This window comes from Macaca fascicularis, chromosome 1, assembly GCF_037993035.2.
Source record: "Macaca fascicularis isolate 582-1 chromosome 1, T2T-MFA8v1.1".
NCBI classification, from domain to species: Eukaryota; Metazoa; Chordata; class Mammalia; order Primates; family Cercopithecidae; genus Macaca; species Macaca fascicularis.
In genome coordinates, this window is record NC_088375.1 from 157,037,457 (window position 1) to 157,056,644 (window position 19,188).

The 19,188-nt window shown below is 36.4% G+C and overlaps 1 protein-coding gene across 16 annotated transcripts in view; it reads left to right on the forward strand.

Annotated features, from left to right (window-relative positions):
• The window catches only part of ZZZ3 (zinc finger ZZ-type containing 3), a 122,727-nt gene that overhangs the window by 93,378 nt on the left and 10,161 nt on the right, over positions 1–19,188 (forward strand). For 7 of the 16 annotated variants that reach the window (XR_012418571.1, XR_012418572.1, XM_074003408.1 and 4 more), the window contains 7 exons: positions 9,694–9,832; positions 12,186–12,333; positions 12,424–12,536; positions 13,231–13,302; positions 14,637–14,738; positions 15,406–15,501; positions 18,153–18,305. Coding sequence is in view for 10 of the 16 variants with exons in the window: in XM_074003408.1 (XP_073859509.1) it covers positions 9,694–9,832; positions 12,186–12,333; positions 12,424–12,536; positions 13,231–13,302; positions 14,637–14,738; positions 15,406–15,501; positions 18,153–18,305 (823 nt within the window). In the remaining 6 variants the exon portion in view is untranslated. Of the gene's footprint in view, positions 1–9,519; positions 9,583–9,693; positions 9,833–12,185; positions 12,334–12,420; positions 12,537–13,230; positions 13,303–14,636; positions 14,739–15,405; positions 15,502–18,152; positions 18,306–19,188 lie in introns of those variants that run through there. The other 9 variants (XR_012418570.1, XM_074003407.1, XM_065533267.2 and 6 more) reach the window with 4 other exon arrangements.

The following is a 19,188-nucleotide window of genomic DNA, read 5'->3' on the forward strand; positions in this document are numbered from 1 at the left end:
GAGTAGTACAAGTATCTTAGGATCCTTTAATATATTGCTTGGAAGAAAAGCTTTTGCAATTATCTGTCTTACCCGTTTTCATTTTAAAGACAAAGAAGCAAGACCCAAGGTTTAATGACTTGAATACCATGGTTAGTTGTTGGTAGAGCTGGAACTTGAACTAGGACTCTTAGGTGAATCTTAAAGTTCTAAAAGAGTGCAGGTGATCTCTTTGTAACATTTTCTTCCTAGAAAAGTTATTTTCCCTTTAAAAAAAATTGTGCAATTTCTTATGCATATAAGACTAATGAAATATTTATGCACAGTTATAGAGTAATTATGAAATCAAATAACCTATCATTGTTTAACCACTATCCAGGTTAAGAAATAAAATATTGATCGTACTTCACAAGTCTCCTAGGAATAGTTCTTCAGTTATACCTTGCCCCTTTCCTCTTCCCAGAGGTAAATACGATCTTTTGAGAAAATAATTCTTTGCTGTTTTAAAAGCTTTTAACCACCTATATGTGTATCCTTTAACAATAAAGTTTAGTTTTTCATGCTTTTGAACCACACTGTATCTGTCCATTTGTAATACATTATGTTTGTGATATTTATATGTGTTGATGTAAATAGATGTCAATTTTCATTGCTATATTAAGCATTCATATTAGATGGACTTTGGGGTTATTAATAATGCTGCTATGAACATATGTCTTACACTATGTATATTCAAGAGTCTCTTGAGGTTGTACCTAGGTCTGGGATGTCTGGATCTTAGGGTATGTACATCTTTAACTTTACTAATTAATTCCAAACTGAGATATTCTAGTCTGTTCTGAGAAAGCTGTTTGCTTCGTGTTCATACTTAGTTCTAAGGTATAGACCTTCAGGATCTCAGCCCAAAGGCTGGACTGGTTTCAAAGTTCTCCCTTGATAGGCCCTAGACTCCAACTCTGATCTTCTGCTGTTTTAAGCTGTCAAAAGGACTGCTCAGCCTCTCAGTCCTCTCTTCTGGATCAATAAATTGCTCCAGGCAAAAGTGCCCCCAAAACATGTTTTATCTTTCTGGTTTCCATCTTGTGGATCTTTGCCTTGTAATAACTCACAGTTTTGTTAGCTGTTTGATGCTTTTAAAAACTTTAAAATATTTTCTCCAGCTTTATATTGGTTGTCTTCAGGGAAGAATTTGTTCTGAATTTGCCTTGTCTGTGTTTTCCAGAAGTGAAAATTTGAACCCACTGAGATTTTAGTTTTAGTTACTGTATTTTTAAATATTTTATTTGCTTCCTTTTCAGAGCTACATGCTCAATTTTTGTAGTTTCCTATACCTTATAAATATTTTTGAGCTCCTTTTATTCTTATTATTTGTGTCTGGCTTTCTTGCATGCTTGATAATTTTTTAATGTGAGCAGGCTGGGCACCGTTGCTCATGCCTGTAATCCCAACACTTTGGGAGGCCAGGGTGGGCAGGTCACTTGAGGTCAGGATTTTGAAACCAGCCTGACCAACGTGGTGAAACCCCGTCTCTACTAAAAATACAAAAAATAGCCAGGCGTGGTGGTGTGTACCTGTAATCCCAGCTACTCAGAGGCTGAGGCAGGAGAATCACTTGAACCCGGGAGACGGAGGTTGCAGTGAGCTGAGATCGCACCACTGCACTCCATCCTGGGGGACAGAGCGAAACTCTGTCTCAAAAAAAAAAAAGGAACAATTTTTTTTTTTTTTTAATGTGAGCTATTCATTTTCTTTGGAAAATTACTTATGGATTATCTTTGAGGCCCAGGATGAAAATGTATTTCTCTAGACAGGATTGCATTTGCTTCTGTGGGTATCTTGATTCAGCGTTGGAGGTGGGAGGGGGTTGTGTCCTTGTCCAGGGCCATTGACTTAAACTGTAGTCATGGATTGAGGTTTAGGGGACCACCCAGGTAATATAATTTGGGGCAGTAAAATATGTCTTCTTTCCTCAGTCCAAAGGCAACTCTCCTTGGGGGTTGGAGTGAGGGATAGGGTCCCAGCTTAATGTGGAGAGAGTTTCCTATTACACTGTCTACCTTGGTGGCTTTGTCTTATGTTCCTCGGCCAAGTGAAGTCTAGAAAACTGAGCTCAAGCTTGCATGGTTCGGTACCTGCCCTCAAGCCAAAAGCAATTTTAGTTCTCCTTTTGCCCCTGTCTGTTTATTCTTTCACTTAGATTTTGGCCTGTTAATAAAGCCTTAGTGTCTTGCTGATTTGTCCATACTTTTAAAATAAGTACCTGGTTTTTGCTTTGCTCATTTTAAATTTCAGGATTTTACTTATTTTCAATACAGAATTGATCTTTATACCTGGAAGGCATATTATTGGGAGCTGAGGTATTAGTTTATGTCTTAATACAGAATATCATAAAAAGCTTTTGATCACCATTGACTTCTGGAGTTTCATTGAAAGTGAGTGGGCCTGGCTTATGCCTTGTAATCCCAGCACTTTGGTAGGATGACCTGGAAGGATCCCTTGAGGCCAGGAGTTCAAGACCAATTTGAGCCACATAGCAAGAACCTGTCTATAAAAAATGTTTTTAAAATTAACCAGGCATGGTGCTATGCGCCTGTAGTCCCAGCTACTTGGGAGGCTGGGGTGGGAGGATCACTTGAGCCCTGGAGTTTGAGGCACTGAGCTATGATTGTGTACTCCAGCCTGGGCAACAGAGTGAGACACCATCTCTAATGAAAGAAAAGAACGAAGAGGGAGAAGGAGAGAGGGAGGGAAGAAAAGAAAAGAAAGAGAAAGAAAGTGAGAGATTATTTGTGAGTTACTGAATTGGCACTTCTTGTAAACTCTTTGAGCCCTTCATTAAGGAAGAGAAAGCATCTTATTATGTAGCTCTTATTTCACTGAATTTTAAAATTTTGTGTGCCGCATACATACGTTTATTAAGTCACCTGATGTCCTCTGGTTGTTTTCAGTATGTTTAATGAGGCTCAGTGTTCATAGGAAAATCAAGCTGCTCTTTTTGAGTAGCAAAGTATAATGAAGACTTTTTATTCCTTGTTTTTTATTTAGGAAAAGTATAAAACGTAGAAAAACTAAAACAGTAATATGATAAGAATCTGCATAACCTTCACCTAAATTCACCAGTTGTTAACAACTTAACATTTTCTAATGTATTTTCTCTCCTTTTACCCTTATTTTCCTTCCCATCTGGTACAATGTACTTTTAAAATTGCTGAGTCATTTAAAAGTGGGTTGTATCCTCTTATACTTCAGCAAATATCTCCTAAAAAGAAGGGCATTTCCCTGTATAACTTTAAATACCATTATTATACTCCAGCAATTTAACATTGGTACAATAAAATTATATACTCCACAATGTATATTTAGATTTTTCCATTTATCCACAAAAATGTCCTTTATAGCTGTTTAACCCCTGAGGGGATCTAGCCCAAGATTCTGCATTACATTTGCTTGTCATGTCCCTGTGTCCTTTAATCTAGAGCATGGCTTGGCAAACTTTCTTAAAGGCCCAGATAGTATATAGTTTAGGCTTTGTGGATAATGTGATTCTATTGCAGCTCTTCCTCTTTGTTATTATAGCTAGAAAGCACCCATAGAAATTATGTAAACAAATGAGTGTGGCTATGTTCCGATAAAACTTTAGTTAGACTCCTGTATAGCTCTCCCTCTTTTTTTGTTTTTTGAGACGGAATCTTGCTCTGTCACCCAGGCTGGAGTGCAATGGCATTATCTCAGCTTATAACAACCTCCACCTCCTGGGTTCAAGCAATTCTCCTGCCTCAGCCTCCCAGGTAGCTGAGATTACAGGCATGCACCACCATGTCCAGCTAATTTTTGTATTTAGTAGAGATGGGGCTTCACCATGTTGGCCAGGCTAGTCTCGAACCCTTGACCTCTGGTGATCTGCCTGCCTTGGCCTCCCAAAGTGCTGGGATTACAGGCGTGAGCCACTGCACCGGGCCCTCTGTTTTTTTTTTTTTGTTTTTTTTTGTTTTTTTTTGAGACGGAGTCTGGCTCTGTCGCCCAGGCTGGAGTGCAGTGGCCGGATCTCAGCTCACTGCAAGCTCCTCACTGCAAGAACGCCATTCTCCTGCCTTAGCCTCCCGAGTAGCTGGGACTACAGGCGCCCACCACTTCGCCCGGCTAGTTTTCTGTATTTTTTAGTAGAGACGGGGTTTCTCCGTGTTAGCCAGGATGGTCTTGATCTCCTGACCTCGTGATCCGCCCGTCTCGGCCTCCCAAAGTGCTGGGATTACGGGTTTGAGCCACCGCGCCCGGCCCTCTTTTTTGTTTTTAATGACACTATTTAATGACTATTTTGAAGAATCAGGCTGATATTTTGGCAGAGTGTCCTTGATAAGGATTTTTAAAAATGTTTCTCCATTAGTTTTTTTTAAGATTACAAATGCCCATGGAATCTTAAGGGTTGTTACCATAGTAGAAATGGAAATCTAGTTTTTTGAAAAAGATTCTGATGCAGTTGAATATAAAATCTTTCCTTCTGTTTCTGTCTGCCTGTCTATGCCTCCCTCCTGTACTTCCTTCCATCCCTCCTTGATTATTGTGTATGTAATATTACTGCCTAGAAATTGGACTGTAAAATTAACTTATAGGCCAAGCACAGTGATTCATGCCTATATTCCTAGCACTTTTGGAGGCTCTGGCTGGAGGAATGTTTGCAGCCAGGAGTTTGAGACCAGCCTGGGCAACAAAGCGAGACCCCGTCCCTACAAAAATCAAAACAAAACAAAACCCCAGAGAACAAAATTCACTGGGAAAGGTGGCATACCTGTGGCCCTAGGTACTCGGGAGGCTGAGGCGAGAGGATCACTTCAGCCCAGGAGTTTGAGGCCGCAGTGAGCTATGATTGCACCACTGCCCTTCAACCTGGGTGACAGAGTGAGACTCTGTCAAATAAATAAATAGATAAGTAAGTAAGTAAATCAACCTCCAGATTACTAATTCCTTGATGTTCTCTTTAGATGTCAGGATTTTTACCCATATACTCTTTCATATAAATGTTTTTATATTCATAAATGTAAATAAAGAATTCAAGAGGACTTAGATATTGAAAAGTAGTAAAAATAACTTAGATAAGGACTTGAAAGGGCATTTATACTTTGGCCAAATATATAAAACTAAAATGTCTTATGTTGGAGATGTAAAATTAAAAACAGTTCTGGTTGGGTGTGGTGACTTAACGCCTGTAATCCCAGCACTTTGGGAGGCCAAGGTGGGAGGAAAGCTTGAGGCCAGGAGTTTGAGATCAGCCTGGGCAACACAGTGAGACCCTGTCTCTACAAAAAATTAAAAAATTAGCTGGGCATGGTGGTGCACACTTGTCCCAGCTACTTGGGAGGCTGAAGTGAGAGAATTTCTTGAGCTTGAGAGGTAGAGGCTGCAGTGAGCCATAATCTGACACTGCCCGCCTGCCAGGGTAACACAGCAACTCCCTGTCTCAAAAGACGAAAATAAGAAAACCCTAATTCTTTGACACAAGTAAGTTTGTTGTTGTTAGCATTGTGTAAGATTTAGATTTAGACATAAATAACAAATAATTTTAATAGATTTAACATAGCTATCCTTATGGAAAAGGTATAACTATGATTTTATCCATGCAAAAATATGTGTAATTTTTTAAGTTATTGTATTCTCTTGCTTGGTTCAGTGAGTAGCAAAAGTAAAAGCAGGATATTTTACTGGCATTAAAGCGTTTCAGGTTTTTAGTGTTTGAATTTCTTTTAGATACCTGTCTGAACATCTTGGTGATTGGGTGCTATCCTACCACCTTTATTAGTTTTGACTGAGACAAAGTTTTTCTTCATATTGTGTCTTTATCACAATTTGCTCCTGGTTTGACCCTTTATACTCTATAAAACAAGTCTGTTTTTTTTTCCTGCATAGCTGTTTGTTAAATAAAAATGGAAATGGTATTCTAGTGGAGGTTTTCATTTCTTGACTAAATATTCTCAGAGACTTTAACCATTCCTCACGTAGCAGCTCCACCATAAATAAAATAGCTGGTATGATCTTGGGGAGTTATTTAATCTGTGCTTGGTTTCCTTGTGTTTAAAATTAAGAATGTTGGTACCAGGGTCATAAAGTTACTGTGAGGATTGAGTTATTACGTTTAAAATACAACATTTGTGTGGCATGTAGTACACATTCAGTAAATGTCAGACACCACAGTTGACCCTTCAGCAACACAGGGATTGGGCATAGACCTCCTGTGTAGTTGAAAATCCACATATAACTTTTGACTCCCCTAAAACTGAACTACTAATAGCCTACTGTTGACCCAGAAGCTTTACTATATAACACAAACATTTGATTAACACAGATGTTGTCTGTTACATGCATTTTATACTGTATTCTTGCAACAAAGTAAGCTAGAAACAGAAAATGTTATTAAGACAATCATAATAAAGAGAAAATGTATTTACTATTCATTAAGTGAAAGTGGACCAGCCTGAAAGTCTTCACCCTCATTGTCCTCACATGGAGTAGGCTGAGGTAGAGGAGGAAGAGGAGTGGTTGGTCTTGCTGTCTCAGGGATATCAGAGGTAGAAGAAAATTTGCATGTAAGTGGATCCATGGAGTTCAAACTGTGTTGTGTTGTTCAAGGGCCAACTGTATTGTTATTTCATCTTACATTGTTTCTCATCCATCTTGTCTATTCATGAACCTGTTTGTCTTTCTCAAAGCATAGCTGAATGCAGTGGCAGCTGTGAGCTGATCAGCCCAGAAGGAGTAGTACAGTCCTCACCTCCCCCATTAATACGGGTCAAAGAGCCGGGGATGGTGGCTCAGGCCTGTAATCCCAGCACTTTGGGAGGCCAGTACTTTGGCAGGCCAAGGCGGGCGGATCACGAGGTCAGGAGATTGAGGCTATCCTGGCTAACACGGTGAAACTCCGTCTCTACTAAAAATACAAAAAATTAGCCGGGCGAGGTGGCGGGCGCCTGTAGTCCCAGCTACTAAGGAGGCTGAGGCAGGAGAATGGCGTGAACCCGGGAGGTGGAGTTTGCAGTGAGCCGAGATCGCACCACTGCACTCCAGCCTGGGCGACAGAACGAGACTCCGTCTCAAAAAAAAAAAAAAAAGGGGGGGGGGGTCAAAATTGGAGTTGATTTTTAAACATTCATTGTGGGGAATTTAAAACATTAAAAAAAAGTAGACAGACTAGTATGATGGACCCTCATATACCCATCCTCCATCCCCAGCAGCACAACCAATGCAGCCCTATTTGTACTTCATCCAGTTCCTCCGTGGTATAATTTTAACTCCTCTATTATACTTAGACTGCATGCCTGGTTTATCTTGATAATTACTAAAGCTTTTAGGATAATGCCTTGTTTTCTTAGTAAATAATTGTTGAATTAATGAAAAATGAATCTTGCCTTTGGATTCATGCCTGGATCAGCTTCTGTAGTTTGCTTGTGTAGGTGGGTGAGTGGGATTGAAAACAGATTTATCTATATTTACTGTTTTTTAGATGTCACTTCGGTTTTGTTTAAATAATTTCTTCCATATCTGCTCATGGATATATATATATATATATATATGGTAATCTTACTGGTGCGGTGTCTGAGTACGCTGAGAAATCCAATTATCTGGGATAGAAGACTTCAATCTACTGTTTTCTTAAGAGTCTTCATTATTTTGAGCTTAAAGACTTTACCCATGTTTATCATAGGCCTTCCAATCTGATAATCATGTTGTCTTAGCTAAATGGAAGCAGAATTGAAGAACTGTGCCTTATTTGCCATCTTTATTGGAAATATTTTTTAAGTCATTTATTATGGAATAATTTACATATTGTAAAATTGTGGTAATTTGTTGGCTTCAAATTAGAGGCCCTTCTTCCCAGTGTCCGTTTGCTCCAAACCTAACAAAAAGACAGCTGCCATTGTAATTGACTGTAGTACCTTTTTCAAACTTGTTTTTTCATAACCCTATTTTTACTTGTGCCTTATTGTTACTCTGCCTACACCTTTTACTGAAGTTTTAATATATTCACAGTTGTTTTTAAAGTGGTACTGAAGTGTGTAACTCCTGCTTAAAACAGGAATAGAGACAATGTAAGTCTGGTTGTATTCATCTAGTGGGATAGGAATTCTGAAGGTGCAGTATGACAATTAAGAGTATTGCCTAGAGAGGATAGCTTCTAGCACTCACATCACTACCATCACCCTAAGATTGAGCCTATGTGAGCCTGCTTAGTAGAAACAGCCAGCTGAGACAGGATTTGTACACTGCATACACCTCAAAGCAAAAGAAGGCTTAGTGAAAGTGAGTTTAGATTTACCCTCTGTAATTTATCCTGTAGTGACTTAGTATAGCTCTGCCTTTCCTACTCCTAGCTCTAGTTTTAAATGAAATATCTCTAGCTGGAGAGGAATCTTACCCTTCAGCATTAGCAGTTTTACCTTAATTATTAAAAATTTCATCAAAGATTAGTTAACAAGGTCTTGAAAACAAGAATAAGATTTGTTTTAGACAGCAGGCTGAGAAAAGTATTCTGATAGAGAACATCATGTTGCCATGACACCATGGCCTGTGAACCTCAAAACTGCAGTATTTCACCTTTGATACTTCTGCTAGTTTGCTTACTTCTGAACTTAAAAGATTCAGAAAATCTATTCATTTAGAAAATATCTATTGAGCATCTACGTGCTGGGAAGTATGTTGCATACTAGCTAAACAAAACAATGAACGAAACAGATGAACTTGCCATATGGAGTTTACAGTCTAGTAGGAAACAAAATGAAAGTTACTTGAAGCCATATAGAAAAATTGTGCTTTGCTTATACTTTAAGGATTTAACCAATTATTTTAAAGTGAACTTGGATTGACTTTTCCTTGAGTTGTTTTGCAAAATGTATTTGCGCATTCAGAGCTTTGGGTTTAACATGTTTCTCTATGTGTGCTGGTAATGTGAAATTAAATATTAGAGAGGCAAGACAATTTAAACAGAGGGAGAATATTAGAATACATGTATTATAGTGAGATTTCAGGATAATGACTTGTAATACATTTGTGTGGATAAAACTGTATGCTTGTTTTGCCAAATGGACCTTTGCAAGCAGAAAAGAATAAATATCTTTATGGCCTTTCTTCTCTTCAAATGATTAATACTTAAGAATTGAACATTTGTATTTATCTTTCATGTGGAGGAAAAAAATGACAGATTTGTTGATGGAAAAGTAAATCTTTCAAATAGGAGGGAGGGTATAATAGAGCAAATGGAAACCGGGAGACTAAGATCACGTTGGAATTATGTGACAATGTCACGTGTCTCTTGGCGAGAAAACATGCCTCAGATTCCTTATTTCAACAGAGTACAACAAAGTGCCTGAATTGAGTGATCCCTCCTAGTGTTAAGATTTTATCATTTTAATTTTATTTTTAATCTAGCAGTTTCTTAATGACTTGGATTGTTGGAAAGTCAAAATGCTCTTTTGGTACTTGTTCAGGTTCAAGAATTAAAAACTTAAGATGGGGGAAGAAGGCTTTGCTTTCTCTAACTCTTATTTTCTGTAGGTACTTCGTAACTCAGGAAGACCTCATTTATTCCCAGTAATATGTTTTACTAAACTCTTTCAGGTAACTCTTAAAAGACTGTGTGACTTAATAGTAGATCATGGCTTGAACTCAGTTTTTATTTATTGTTGTTACTAGAAAATTTTTGTGAAATATTTTTCTTTGTCTCTGTAGTTATCAGAGACTACTGCAGACGATTGCTGTACTCGAGGCTCAGCGTTCTCAAGCAGTCCAAGACCTTGAAAGTTTAGGCAGACACCAGAGAGAAGCACTAAAAAATCCCATTGGATTTGTGGAAAAACTCCAGAAGAAGGTATACATTGAACCCTTCTTAAGATTTACTAAGATCTGTTTGGGAATAGCTTAAGAGAATTTGGCTAATTCTTTTTTATGGGTATATACTTTTTAAAATGTTTAATTTTTTTCGTCTATAATTAGCCGTACTACTTAAGGCAAGATACCAACTTCTTCCACCTCCACCAGGCAGACAATAAAATATATCCAAATGAAAATAGCTAGAAGCTTTTATTGGATATTTGTATGGGAACTTGTCCTATTCCTTAGCCATTTTTTTTCCTAGCTTTTCCTGTTATCTTCCCCTTCTTTGAGTATTTTTCCTCCTCTGTATCAGGACTTAGGGCTTAGTAAAGCTAAAAGAAAAAAATACTTCAGAATTGATTAACTACATTTGTTTCTGGGTTACTTTTGCACACTAGTACCTTTGTGCATATTGAGAGAGAAAACAATGGTGATCAAAACAAAATCTATTTTTAAATATCTTTAGAGTTACGATAGCCAAGTCCATGAGGAAGAAGTATAAATTTTACTTAATTCTGAAATGCCTTTTTTAAATGTGAAAATTCTCCATAATTTTGTTTTCCTTAAAACAGAACTTTCATGCTTAACACTTAACCACTTAAAAGTGATACAGGTTTTTATAATGAGTTTCTTGGTGTGTAAATATGGAGATGATCTTGATGTGCATTTGTGCTGTAATAGGGACCCACTAATTGTTCATTAAATTTCAGAGGTATAATATTAATCAGCATTGTATGAAAAGATTAGAACTGAAAAACGATGAAAAAGAATCCTCTTCTTAAAAAAGAAATGAAATCTTATCTTGTGTGACAACTTTAGTATCTTTATGAGTTACCTGTTTTGAATTAGTTACAAAAGTGGTCTACCAGGTATTAGGAGAGCGGCTCTGGCGACCTTATTTCACTAGATGTGTTAATTTATTATTTGAATGTTTCTAGGTATATTATTTAGTTGGTAAACATTTCTTTCTCTTCATACTTGTAGAAAACATTGAATATCATAAAAGATGTAGAGTCTATATGTTGATTTGTTAAAACTCTAAGGTTTTTAGAATTTTGGTGTATCTTCTGTGTTAAAGTGAGGCCCCTTTAAGTGTTTATTGATTCTGCATTGCTGTTATTAAATAATTTGCTGGTACAAAAAGATATAAGACTTATAATGGTTATTTACAGTGAATTCAACTAAAACAGATGGTGTTAGTAAAGTAAATACTAATGAAAAATTCATTAACCTTAATTTCATTTCATTTACTTTCCCGGGTAGGCAAAAAGATGCAATTAGGCATATTTACTAGATTTGTATGCTGTTGATTATTTCCTGTTTCTTCACTTTCAGGTTTAGTTTGAACAGACTTTCATTTCTTTTTTTTTTTTTTTTTGAGTTTGGAGTCTCACTAGGTCACCCAGGCTGTAGTGCAGTGGGGCCTGATCTCGGTTCACTGCAACCTCTGCCTCCCGGGTTCAAGCGATTCTCCTGCCTCAGCCTCCTGAGTATCTGGGACTGCAAGTGCACTGCACCACGCCTGGCTAATTTTTTTTATTTTTAGTAGAGACTGGGTTTCACCATGTTGGCCAGATTGGTCTGAAACTCCTGACCTGAAGTGTTCCACCAGCCTCGGCCTCCCAAAGTGCTGAGATTACAGGCTTGAGTCACTGTGCTCAGCCTAGAATGGAATTTCTTTTCACTTTATTTCAGAAATAAAGATGTGATGTTGACCATCTTAATAATTTTTTATAAAAAGACACAGAAATATATTAAATTAAGAAACTTTAATAACCATGAAGTTATTAGTGTCTGAGAATTTTTTTTTTTTAATTAAAAAAGTCCTATGTTCTTTGGAAAAAAATTTTCCTACTAGGTTTAATTTAAAAGGTTGATTCTTCTATTTTTCTGGGTTTGTTCATACAAACTCAATTTGCCTATTTTATTTAGGTTTATCATATTAGTTATGTTGTTGACTTGTAACATGTTTGTTTTAGTGGACGTATAAAAAATTCCTCTTAGTTCATATTAATGAAACTGGTGATATATATTGGTATATGGAATGCAGAGAACATTTATGGGTTGTTAGTTTTATTTAATATTACTATCATTATTTTAAAAGACACTGCCCTCCATCTAGAAGTAGTACTTAGGTTTTGCTAAATTCATTTATTCACTTACCATCTTTAGCATTTAATATTTAGACTATATTAATTAACTTTATTGTCATTTGGATTTAAACATGAATAGAAATGCCCCGTTGATTATTTGGATTTGGAGTCATCTGAAAATTTGACTGTGGTTGATTATTTCTTTAATTAAATTTAGACTTTTACTTTATCTTGTTTTTTCTCCCCTGCCCCCAGGCTGATATAGGGCTTCCGTATCCACAGAGAGTTGTTCAGTTGCCTGAGATCGTATGGGACCAATATACCCATAGCCTTGGGAACTTTGAAAGAGAATTTAAAAATCGTAAAAGACATACTAGAAGAGTTAAGCTAGTTTTTGATAAAGGTAAGAAATCATATGATAAGAATGTAAGTAGAAAAATATCTGGCAATGTTTTGCTTTAATGGTTCTGTATGTGGTCTTATTTTTCAGTAGGTTTACCTGCTAGACCAAAAAGTCCTTTAGATCCTAAGAAGGATGGAGAGTCCCTTTCATATTCTATGTTGCCTTTGAGTGATGGTCCAGAAGGCTCAAGCACTCGTCCTCAGGTAAGCAGTGTGAAATATTGGAGTAGGAAAATTTGAATTTTAGACAAAACATTTTAACATTTTGTGGTTTGTGTTTTTAAAATTAAAGCGGTCTTTCACTGGAAGGTAAAGGAGATAGGAACTTTGAAATTAAGAGAAATTTAGGTTGGAGTCCTAACTTACTAGCCGTGAACCTTCAGACATCATTTATGTTGAAGTCTCTAAGCTGCGGTTTCCTTTTGTATAAAATGTAGTTAATATTACCTATGTTGTAGGGTTGTTGCTGAGGATTAAATAGGTAGTGTATGCAATGTGCCTAGTACAGTATCTGACACATAGTATTTAGTCTAAAAATAGTAGCTCCTTTGTGTGTAGTGAAATGTGACCAGGATTTGAGTCCTGGCCTTGCCACTCTTAGTAGATGACCCTCAGTGGACATGTTACTTTTCAATTCTGAGCCCACATTTCCTTTTCCTTTTTTAAAACATGAAGTTACAGTACTATTATGTATTTCACAGGATTGCTGGGAGTATAAAACCAAACGAAATAATGTGAAGGCATTTTGTAAACAGTAAAAACAAAAAGCATATACATTAAAAAAATTTACTCAAATATTTCGAAATTAATTTAAAAATTCCACAATTTGTGTGTTTGGCTATATCACAGGTTAGATGTTGTTATTTTCTCTCTGACAAAAGCCTTGTCTTACGTGCAGATGATAAGAGGACGCCTGTGTGATGATACCAAACCTGAAACATTTAACCAATTGTGGACTGTTGAAGAACAGGTAATAGATATTTCAAAATTGTGTAGGCTTAAAAAATAAAAGTAAACAGTTAACATTACAGTCAATATTATGAGGCTTACGCCTGTAATCCCAGCACTTTGGGAGGCTGATGTGGGTGGATCACTTGAAGTCAGGAGTTCAAGACCAACCTGGCCAACATGGTGAAACCCTGTCTCTACTAAAAATACAAAAATTAGTTGGGCGTGATGGCGTGTGCATATATAATCCCAGCTACTCGGGAGGCTGAGGCAGGAGAATTGCTTGAACACAGGAGGCAGAGGTTGCGTTGAGCCAGGATCGTGCCACTGCACTCCAGGCTGGGCAACAGAGTGAGACTCCATCTCAAAAAGAAAAGAGTCCATATTTTGAGTCAGGTATATATTGTTGTTTGTGATACCTGTTAACCATGAGTTTTAAATATTTAGACTTATTTTTGTATACCTTTTTGCATACTTCAAGAATTTTGGATTTTCAGAATGTGTAAACTCTTGTTTGGGGATAATTTTAAAAGAAAGAACCTGGGTTTTGAGATGGCAGTAGAAGTGGATGGAATAAAATAGATGTTTTTGTAATGTAGCTTTGGGAGAGAGAAAAATCTGAGGCCAGTAAAACTGAGCTTCAAAGTGCATTCTTATTTTTGTTGTCAAAGGAAGATGGAGAAGCCAGTCAGCGTTGGCATACAGCTAACATTTTTTTTGGCTAATGGCTAGGGTTGTTAGTGGGTGAAGTTTGAGGCACATCTTTGTCTCATATGGTTATTAACCCCACAGCTATACATTTAGCAGTTTATAAAAAGCTTTGGGAAATCTTTATTTATTTCAAGCATCCAGATTTTTCTGCATCTTCTGCAACTATGAGAAGATATAGGAGACAAGAAGGAATATTAAAATCAAATATTTGAATAAAGGACCACACAAAAGAAGGAAAAGCTTCTTTTAATAGTTGAAATTTAAGTGAATTTACACGTTTTTGTTAAAACAGTAAGGGGAAAGACATAGTCTAGTAAGAAAAGATGGTCAGTGGAAATCACTAAAATGTGTAATCTACCAATTTGTTTACTTATTTTCTGTTTTCTTATGAGATCTTTTTACTTACGTGAATAGAAAACTTTTGTAAACTCTTTCATAAGTTTATTCTCTAATTTCATTGTTCCCTGTGAAGTCTTAAGTTTCTAACTAGAAATTTTTCCTACCATGAGGGTTTCTAATAATGTAACCCCCAAAGGTGGGAGAGAGTATTGCACTTAGAAATGAAATGTGAATGTATTTATTTAGAAATACAGTATTTAAAATTAAATACATATTTTCTTAAATTTGGTCTTGGGTATGGCTTAGAAAAAACTGGAACAGCTACTCATCAAATACCCTCCTGAAGAAGTAGAATCTCGACGGTGGCAGAAGATAGCAGATGAATTGGGCAACAGGACAGCAAAACAGGTAATTGAGGAGATGACTGCAGATTGCTGGCATGCTTTTGGTAGTTTTTTAATAAAGGAGAATAATGCTGACATTGGGCGATCTGCCATAACACTTTCAGCTACAGAGTGCTGTAGTATGTGTTTTTTTTTTTTTTTTTTTTTTTAAATTGTATATATTTTTGTTGATTTCAGAAACAAGTAACTTGAGATACTTCTGCTTTGGAGCATTACGAAATATTAAAAAATGAACATATAATGGACTTAGTTTCTCTTGAATGCTTACTAAGTATACTAATTGTAAACTTTTTGGTTATACTGTGCAAACAGGTTTGTTTCATTGCCTTAGTATTCCCTGGTTGTCTTTCTAAAAATGTATCTTGCAGTTTACTCCTTCATATTCCCATCTATATTAATAGATGTGTTTTTATACTACAGACGCAAGTGTTCATAAGTTGAAATATGTGTTTAGCTTTAGAATCAAATTTAAATTTACTTGAATAATTTTTGTTTGGCCTAGATTTTAAAATATATGTGTATTTGGTGACAGTTTATTGTTATTTTTAGATTCTTAATGAGTATTGAATTCTTAGCATTCATTAGATACTCATGTACGTTTTAGTTTTTAAAAACAGCTCAGGTATTGTACGTCATCTCATTGTGTTAAGAGACTTGTCATGTTTCTTTAGGTTGCCAGCCGAGTACAGAAGTATTTCATAAAGCTAACGAAAGCTGGCATTCCAGTACCAGGCAGAACACCAAACTTATATATATACTCCAAAAAGGTAAAATAAAATACATGAAAGTAAACTGCAGATTAAATTTATTAAAGAATGACTATGTAAAAATGTACACATTTGATAGAATAGTGTTGCTGTATTTTAAAACTTCTGTTCATTCTAAGCATTTCCTTATATTGTGCATAAATGCAGGGTAAGGACTCCATTATTGCTACTCAGTGAAATTCTGTGAGCTTTAGTGATTCTTCATTATTTTCTTAGGAGTAATATGAATGAGTGCTACTTGAAAGATTTTAGATTCAAAATATGTTAGAAAGGGCTTTGTGAGGGTAAAGTTTTTAGGATATTTGATTATTTAATAAATACAATCAATTTCTGTTTTGTAGATAATGCTATATAAATCCAAGAATAGAAAGGTTTATTGTATTCTAAAGCCAGGCACAGTGGTGTGCACCTGTTGCCCCAGCTACTTGGGAGGCTGAGGCACGAGGAACACTTGAGGCCAGGAGTTCGAGTCCAACTTAGGCAACATAGAGAGGTCCCATGTCTTTAAAAAAATAAAATATTTTATTTAATCCTTACTACAATTCTTGAAGTATAAATAGTCTTACCATCTTCACTTTACTGACATAATATTAATAGCTGTTATATTGAGGGTCTCTGAGCCAGACTCTACTGTTCTAAAACCTTTTATGAGATAAGGAAACTGGGCCCTCGGGTATGTTGAGTGAATTATCTGGTCACTTAGCTGCTAAGTCTGGACACCACTGATTCTCTCTCATTCTGGTGCCACACTTTTTCTACTATTCTCTGTTGCCTTCTACGGTGGAGAAGCTACTGTTTCTTTCCCAAACAGGACACTACATTAAAATGTAGCCAGTTTCGGCCTGGCACGGTGGCCTGTAATCCCAGCACTATGGGAGGCCGAGTTCAGTAGATCACGAGGTCAGGACCAGTCTGACCAATATGGTGAAACCCCATCTCTACTAAGAATACAAAAATTAGCCGGGCATGGTGGCACACACCTGCAGTCCCAGCTACCCGGGAGGCTGAGGCAAAAGAATCGTTTGAACTTGGGAGGTGGAGGTTGTAGTGAGCCGAGATTGCGTCACTGCACTTCAGCATTGGTGACAGAGGGAGATTCTGTTTCAAAAAAAAAAAAAAAAAAAAAGGCCAGTTTCTTGTAATAGCAAAAAATAAAGACACCTAATTGGCTGTTTTAAGTTTCCTTAGTAAGTTATCCTGGTACTTTCCCCTCCCCACCACTGCCATCTTTCTCATAAAGAGAAGCTAAGAGTATATCTAGTGCTGTTACCCTTCCATACTGAAGCTATTTAATGTACTTTTACATTAAGAATATTGTCTATACAGTTTCATGTTTTACACATTTAAAAAAAAATTTTTTTTAACCAAGCTTTGGAAGCTTGTTTTAATTTTCCAATTGTTTTAAATGTTTTGGATTTCCCACCAAATATAGCATAACCTGTGCTAGATATGTAGAGTTCATCCTATAACTGTGGAATATCGGAACCTTATGTTAATCAGTGTTTAATGTAAGAGTTCTAATTTTCATGGTTAATTTCTAAGCTAACGTTATAGATGTGTTGTAACCATATGTTTTCATAGTTAACACTGGATAATGATAACAAAAGGAATACTGGAGAACCTACATGTGTTTTTTTCCCTTAGGTGTACTGTATTTTGGCTGTGAAGATCTAGTACAGCTATATTTACAATGATTGCTTGCCATGGTTAAAGTTTAAATCTGGAAGCAGGTGAAATGATGGTTCTCCGTGTAGCTGAGGGTGTTCTTTGTGACTGTGCTATTGATCAAGACAGGCAGGCAGCATAGTGGTAGAAAGTGAGAATTTGGGCACCACACAGGCCTAGTTTATAATCCTTGTTCTACCACTATCTAGCTGCAACACACTGAACAAGAAACCTAACTTCCCTGTCCTCAGTTTTCTCATCTTTAAATTAGAGATGATGATAACTACTTTATAGGAATGTTGTAAGGATTAAATGACATTAGCATAGAGCAAACTTGTCCAACCCATGGCCCACATACCACCTGTAGCCCAGAACAGCTTTGAATGTGGCCCAGGACAGATTGATAAACTTTCTTAAAACATTACAATAGTTTCTTCTTTTTTTTTAGTGTTAGTGTATTTTATGTGTGGCCCAAGACAATAATTCTTCTAATGTAGCCCAGGGAAGCCAAAGATTGGACACCCCTGGCATAGAATAAGCAGTCAATCAATGTTAGATAAGTATTTTCAGATATTCATAATGTTATAGATATTTTCCTTTTATTGGGTAGTTTTATTCCTGGCATAGGCCACTTCATCCTCTCTGATCTTCTATAAGATGATCATAAGAGTTCAGTGCAGCCAGCATTTGACTGCCAAGAGTATGATAAATGCTGGGGATACAAATATAAGCTAGATACTGAGCATGTGGTTCATTTTACCATTGTTGGAGTATTTCCCCTACATTTAAAAGAAATTTTTTTAAGGCTAGTTATGCTTAAAATTAAACACAGAAAGCATAGAGAAAGCAACAACATAAGAGTATGCTAAAGGATAGAGTGAAATTCTTCTGATAGACTTGTTGGAAGTAACATTTGTATTTTTTATATTTCTGATTCTTGTAATGATTTTTCACTGTCCCAATTAAAAATTTGTTTTCTTATTTAGTCTTCAACAAGCAGACGACAGCACCCTCTTAATAAGCATCTCTTTAAGCCTTCCACTTTCATGACTTCCCATGAACCACCAGTGTATATGGATGAAGATGATGACCGATCTTGTTTTCATAGCCACATGAGCACTGCTGTTGAAGATGCATCAGTAAGTTACCTATGTAGTTATTATACACATCAAGGTATAGAAGAGAGTAGGATTTTCTAATTATTCCACTCTTCAGAGAATGTTGGTTTCTTTTAATGAACAACTCACATGTATAGTTTTTAAGTAATGTGCTTTTGTGAGGAAAATTTCAAACATATACAAAAATAGAATAGTATAATGAACCTTAACAATTATCAACCTGAGGCTACCTTATTTTAATCTCTACTCCCTCCCTACCCACCTCAACTCTGCTCTGGATTATTTGGGAGCAAGTCCCAGATACTACACAACATAATTTTCATATTTATAAAAGGTAATTTATTATATAGTGAAATGTATAGTCACCGTTCATTATTTTTTTTCTAATTTGTTCATTCAGGTTTGGATCCAAATAAAGCCCATAAGCCACAATAGGTTCATTCTCCCTCTTTCACTTTCCTTTTTTCCCCTCTCACAATGTTTTTGTTGAAGAACTGGTTCATTTGTCCTGTAGAATTTTCTAGTATGGATTTTATTGATTACATCTTCTTCTTGTCATTTAATCTGTTCCTCTGTTTTCTGAACTTCCTGTAAATTCATAGTAGGTCAAGAGCATTGATGAGATTCAGATGTATTTGTTTGTTAGGGTGGGCAGGACTACTTCAGGTTTACTTTTGTCAGCCTGGTTGTCTCTTTTTTTGGCATAACAGCCACTGATCATTGCCTAGATCGATTAATTCATTAGATGTTACAGAATAGTGATTATGCTATCATTTTTTCATTTACTTGATGGACTATTTTATAAAGTAATCCCCCTGCCCCCCAGTCAACTATTTGGTTACTCTGAGGTACATATAGATAATTGCTCGATTCTCCCTTTATTTTCTTTTTCTTTTTCTTTTTT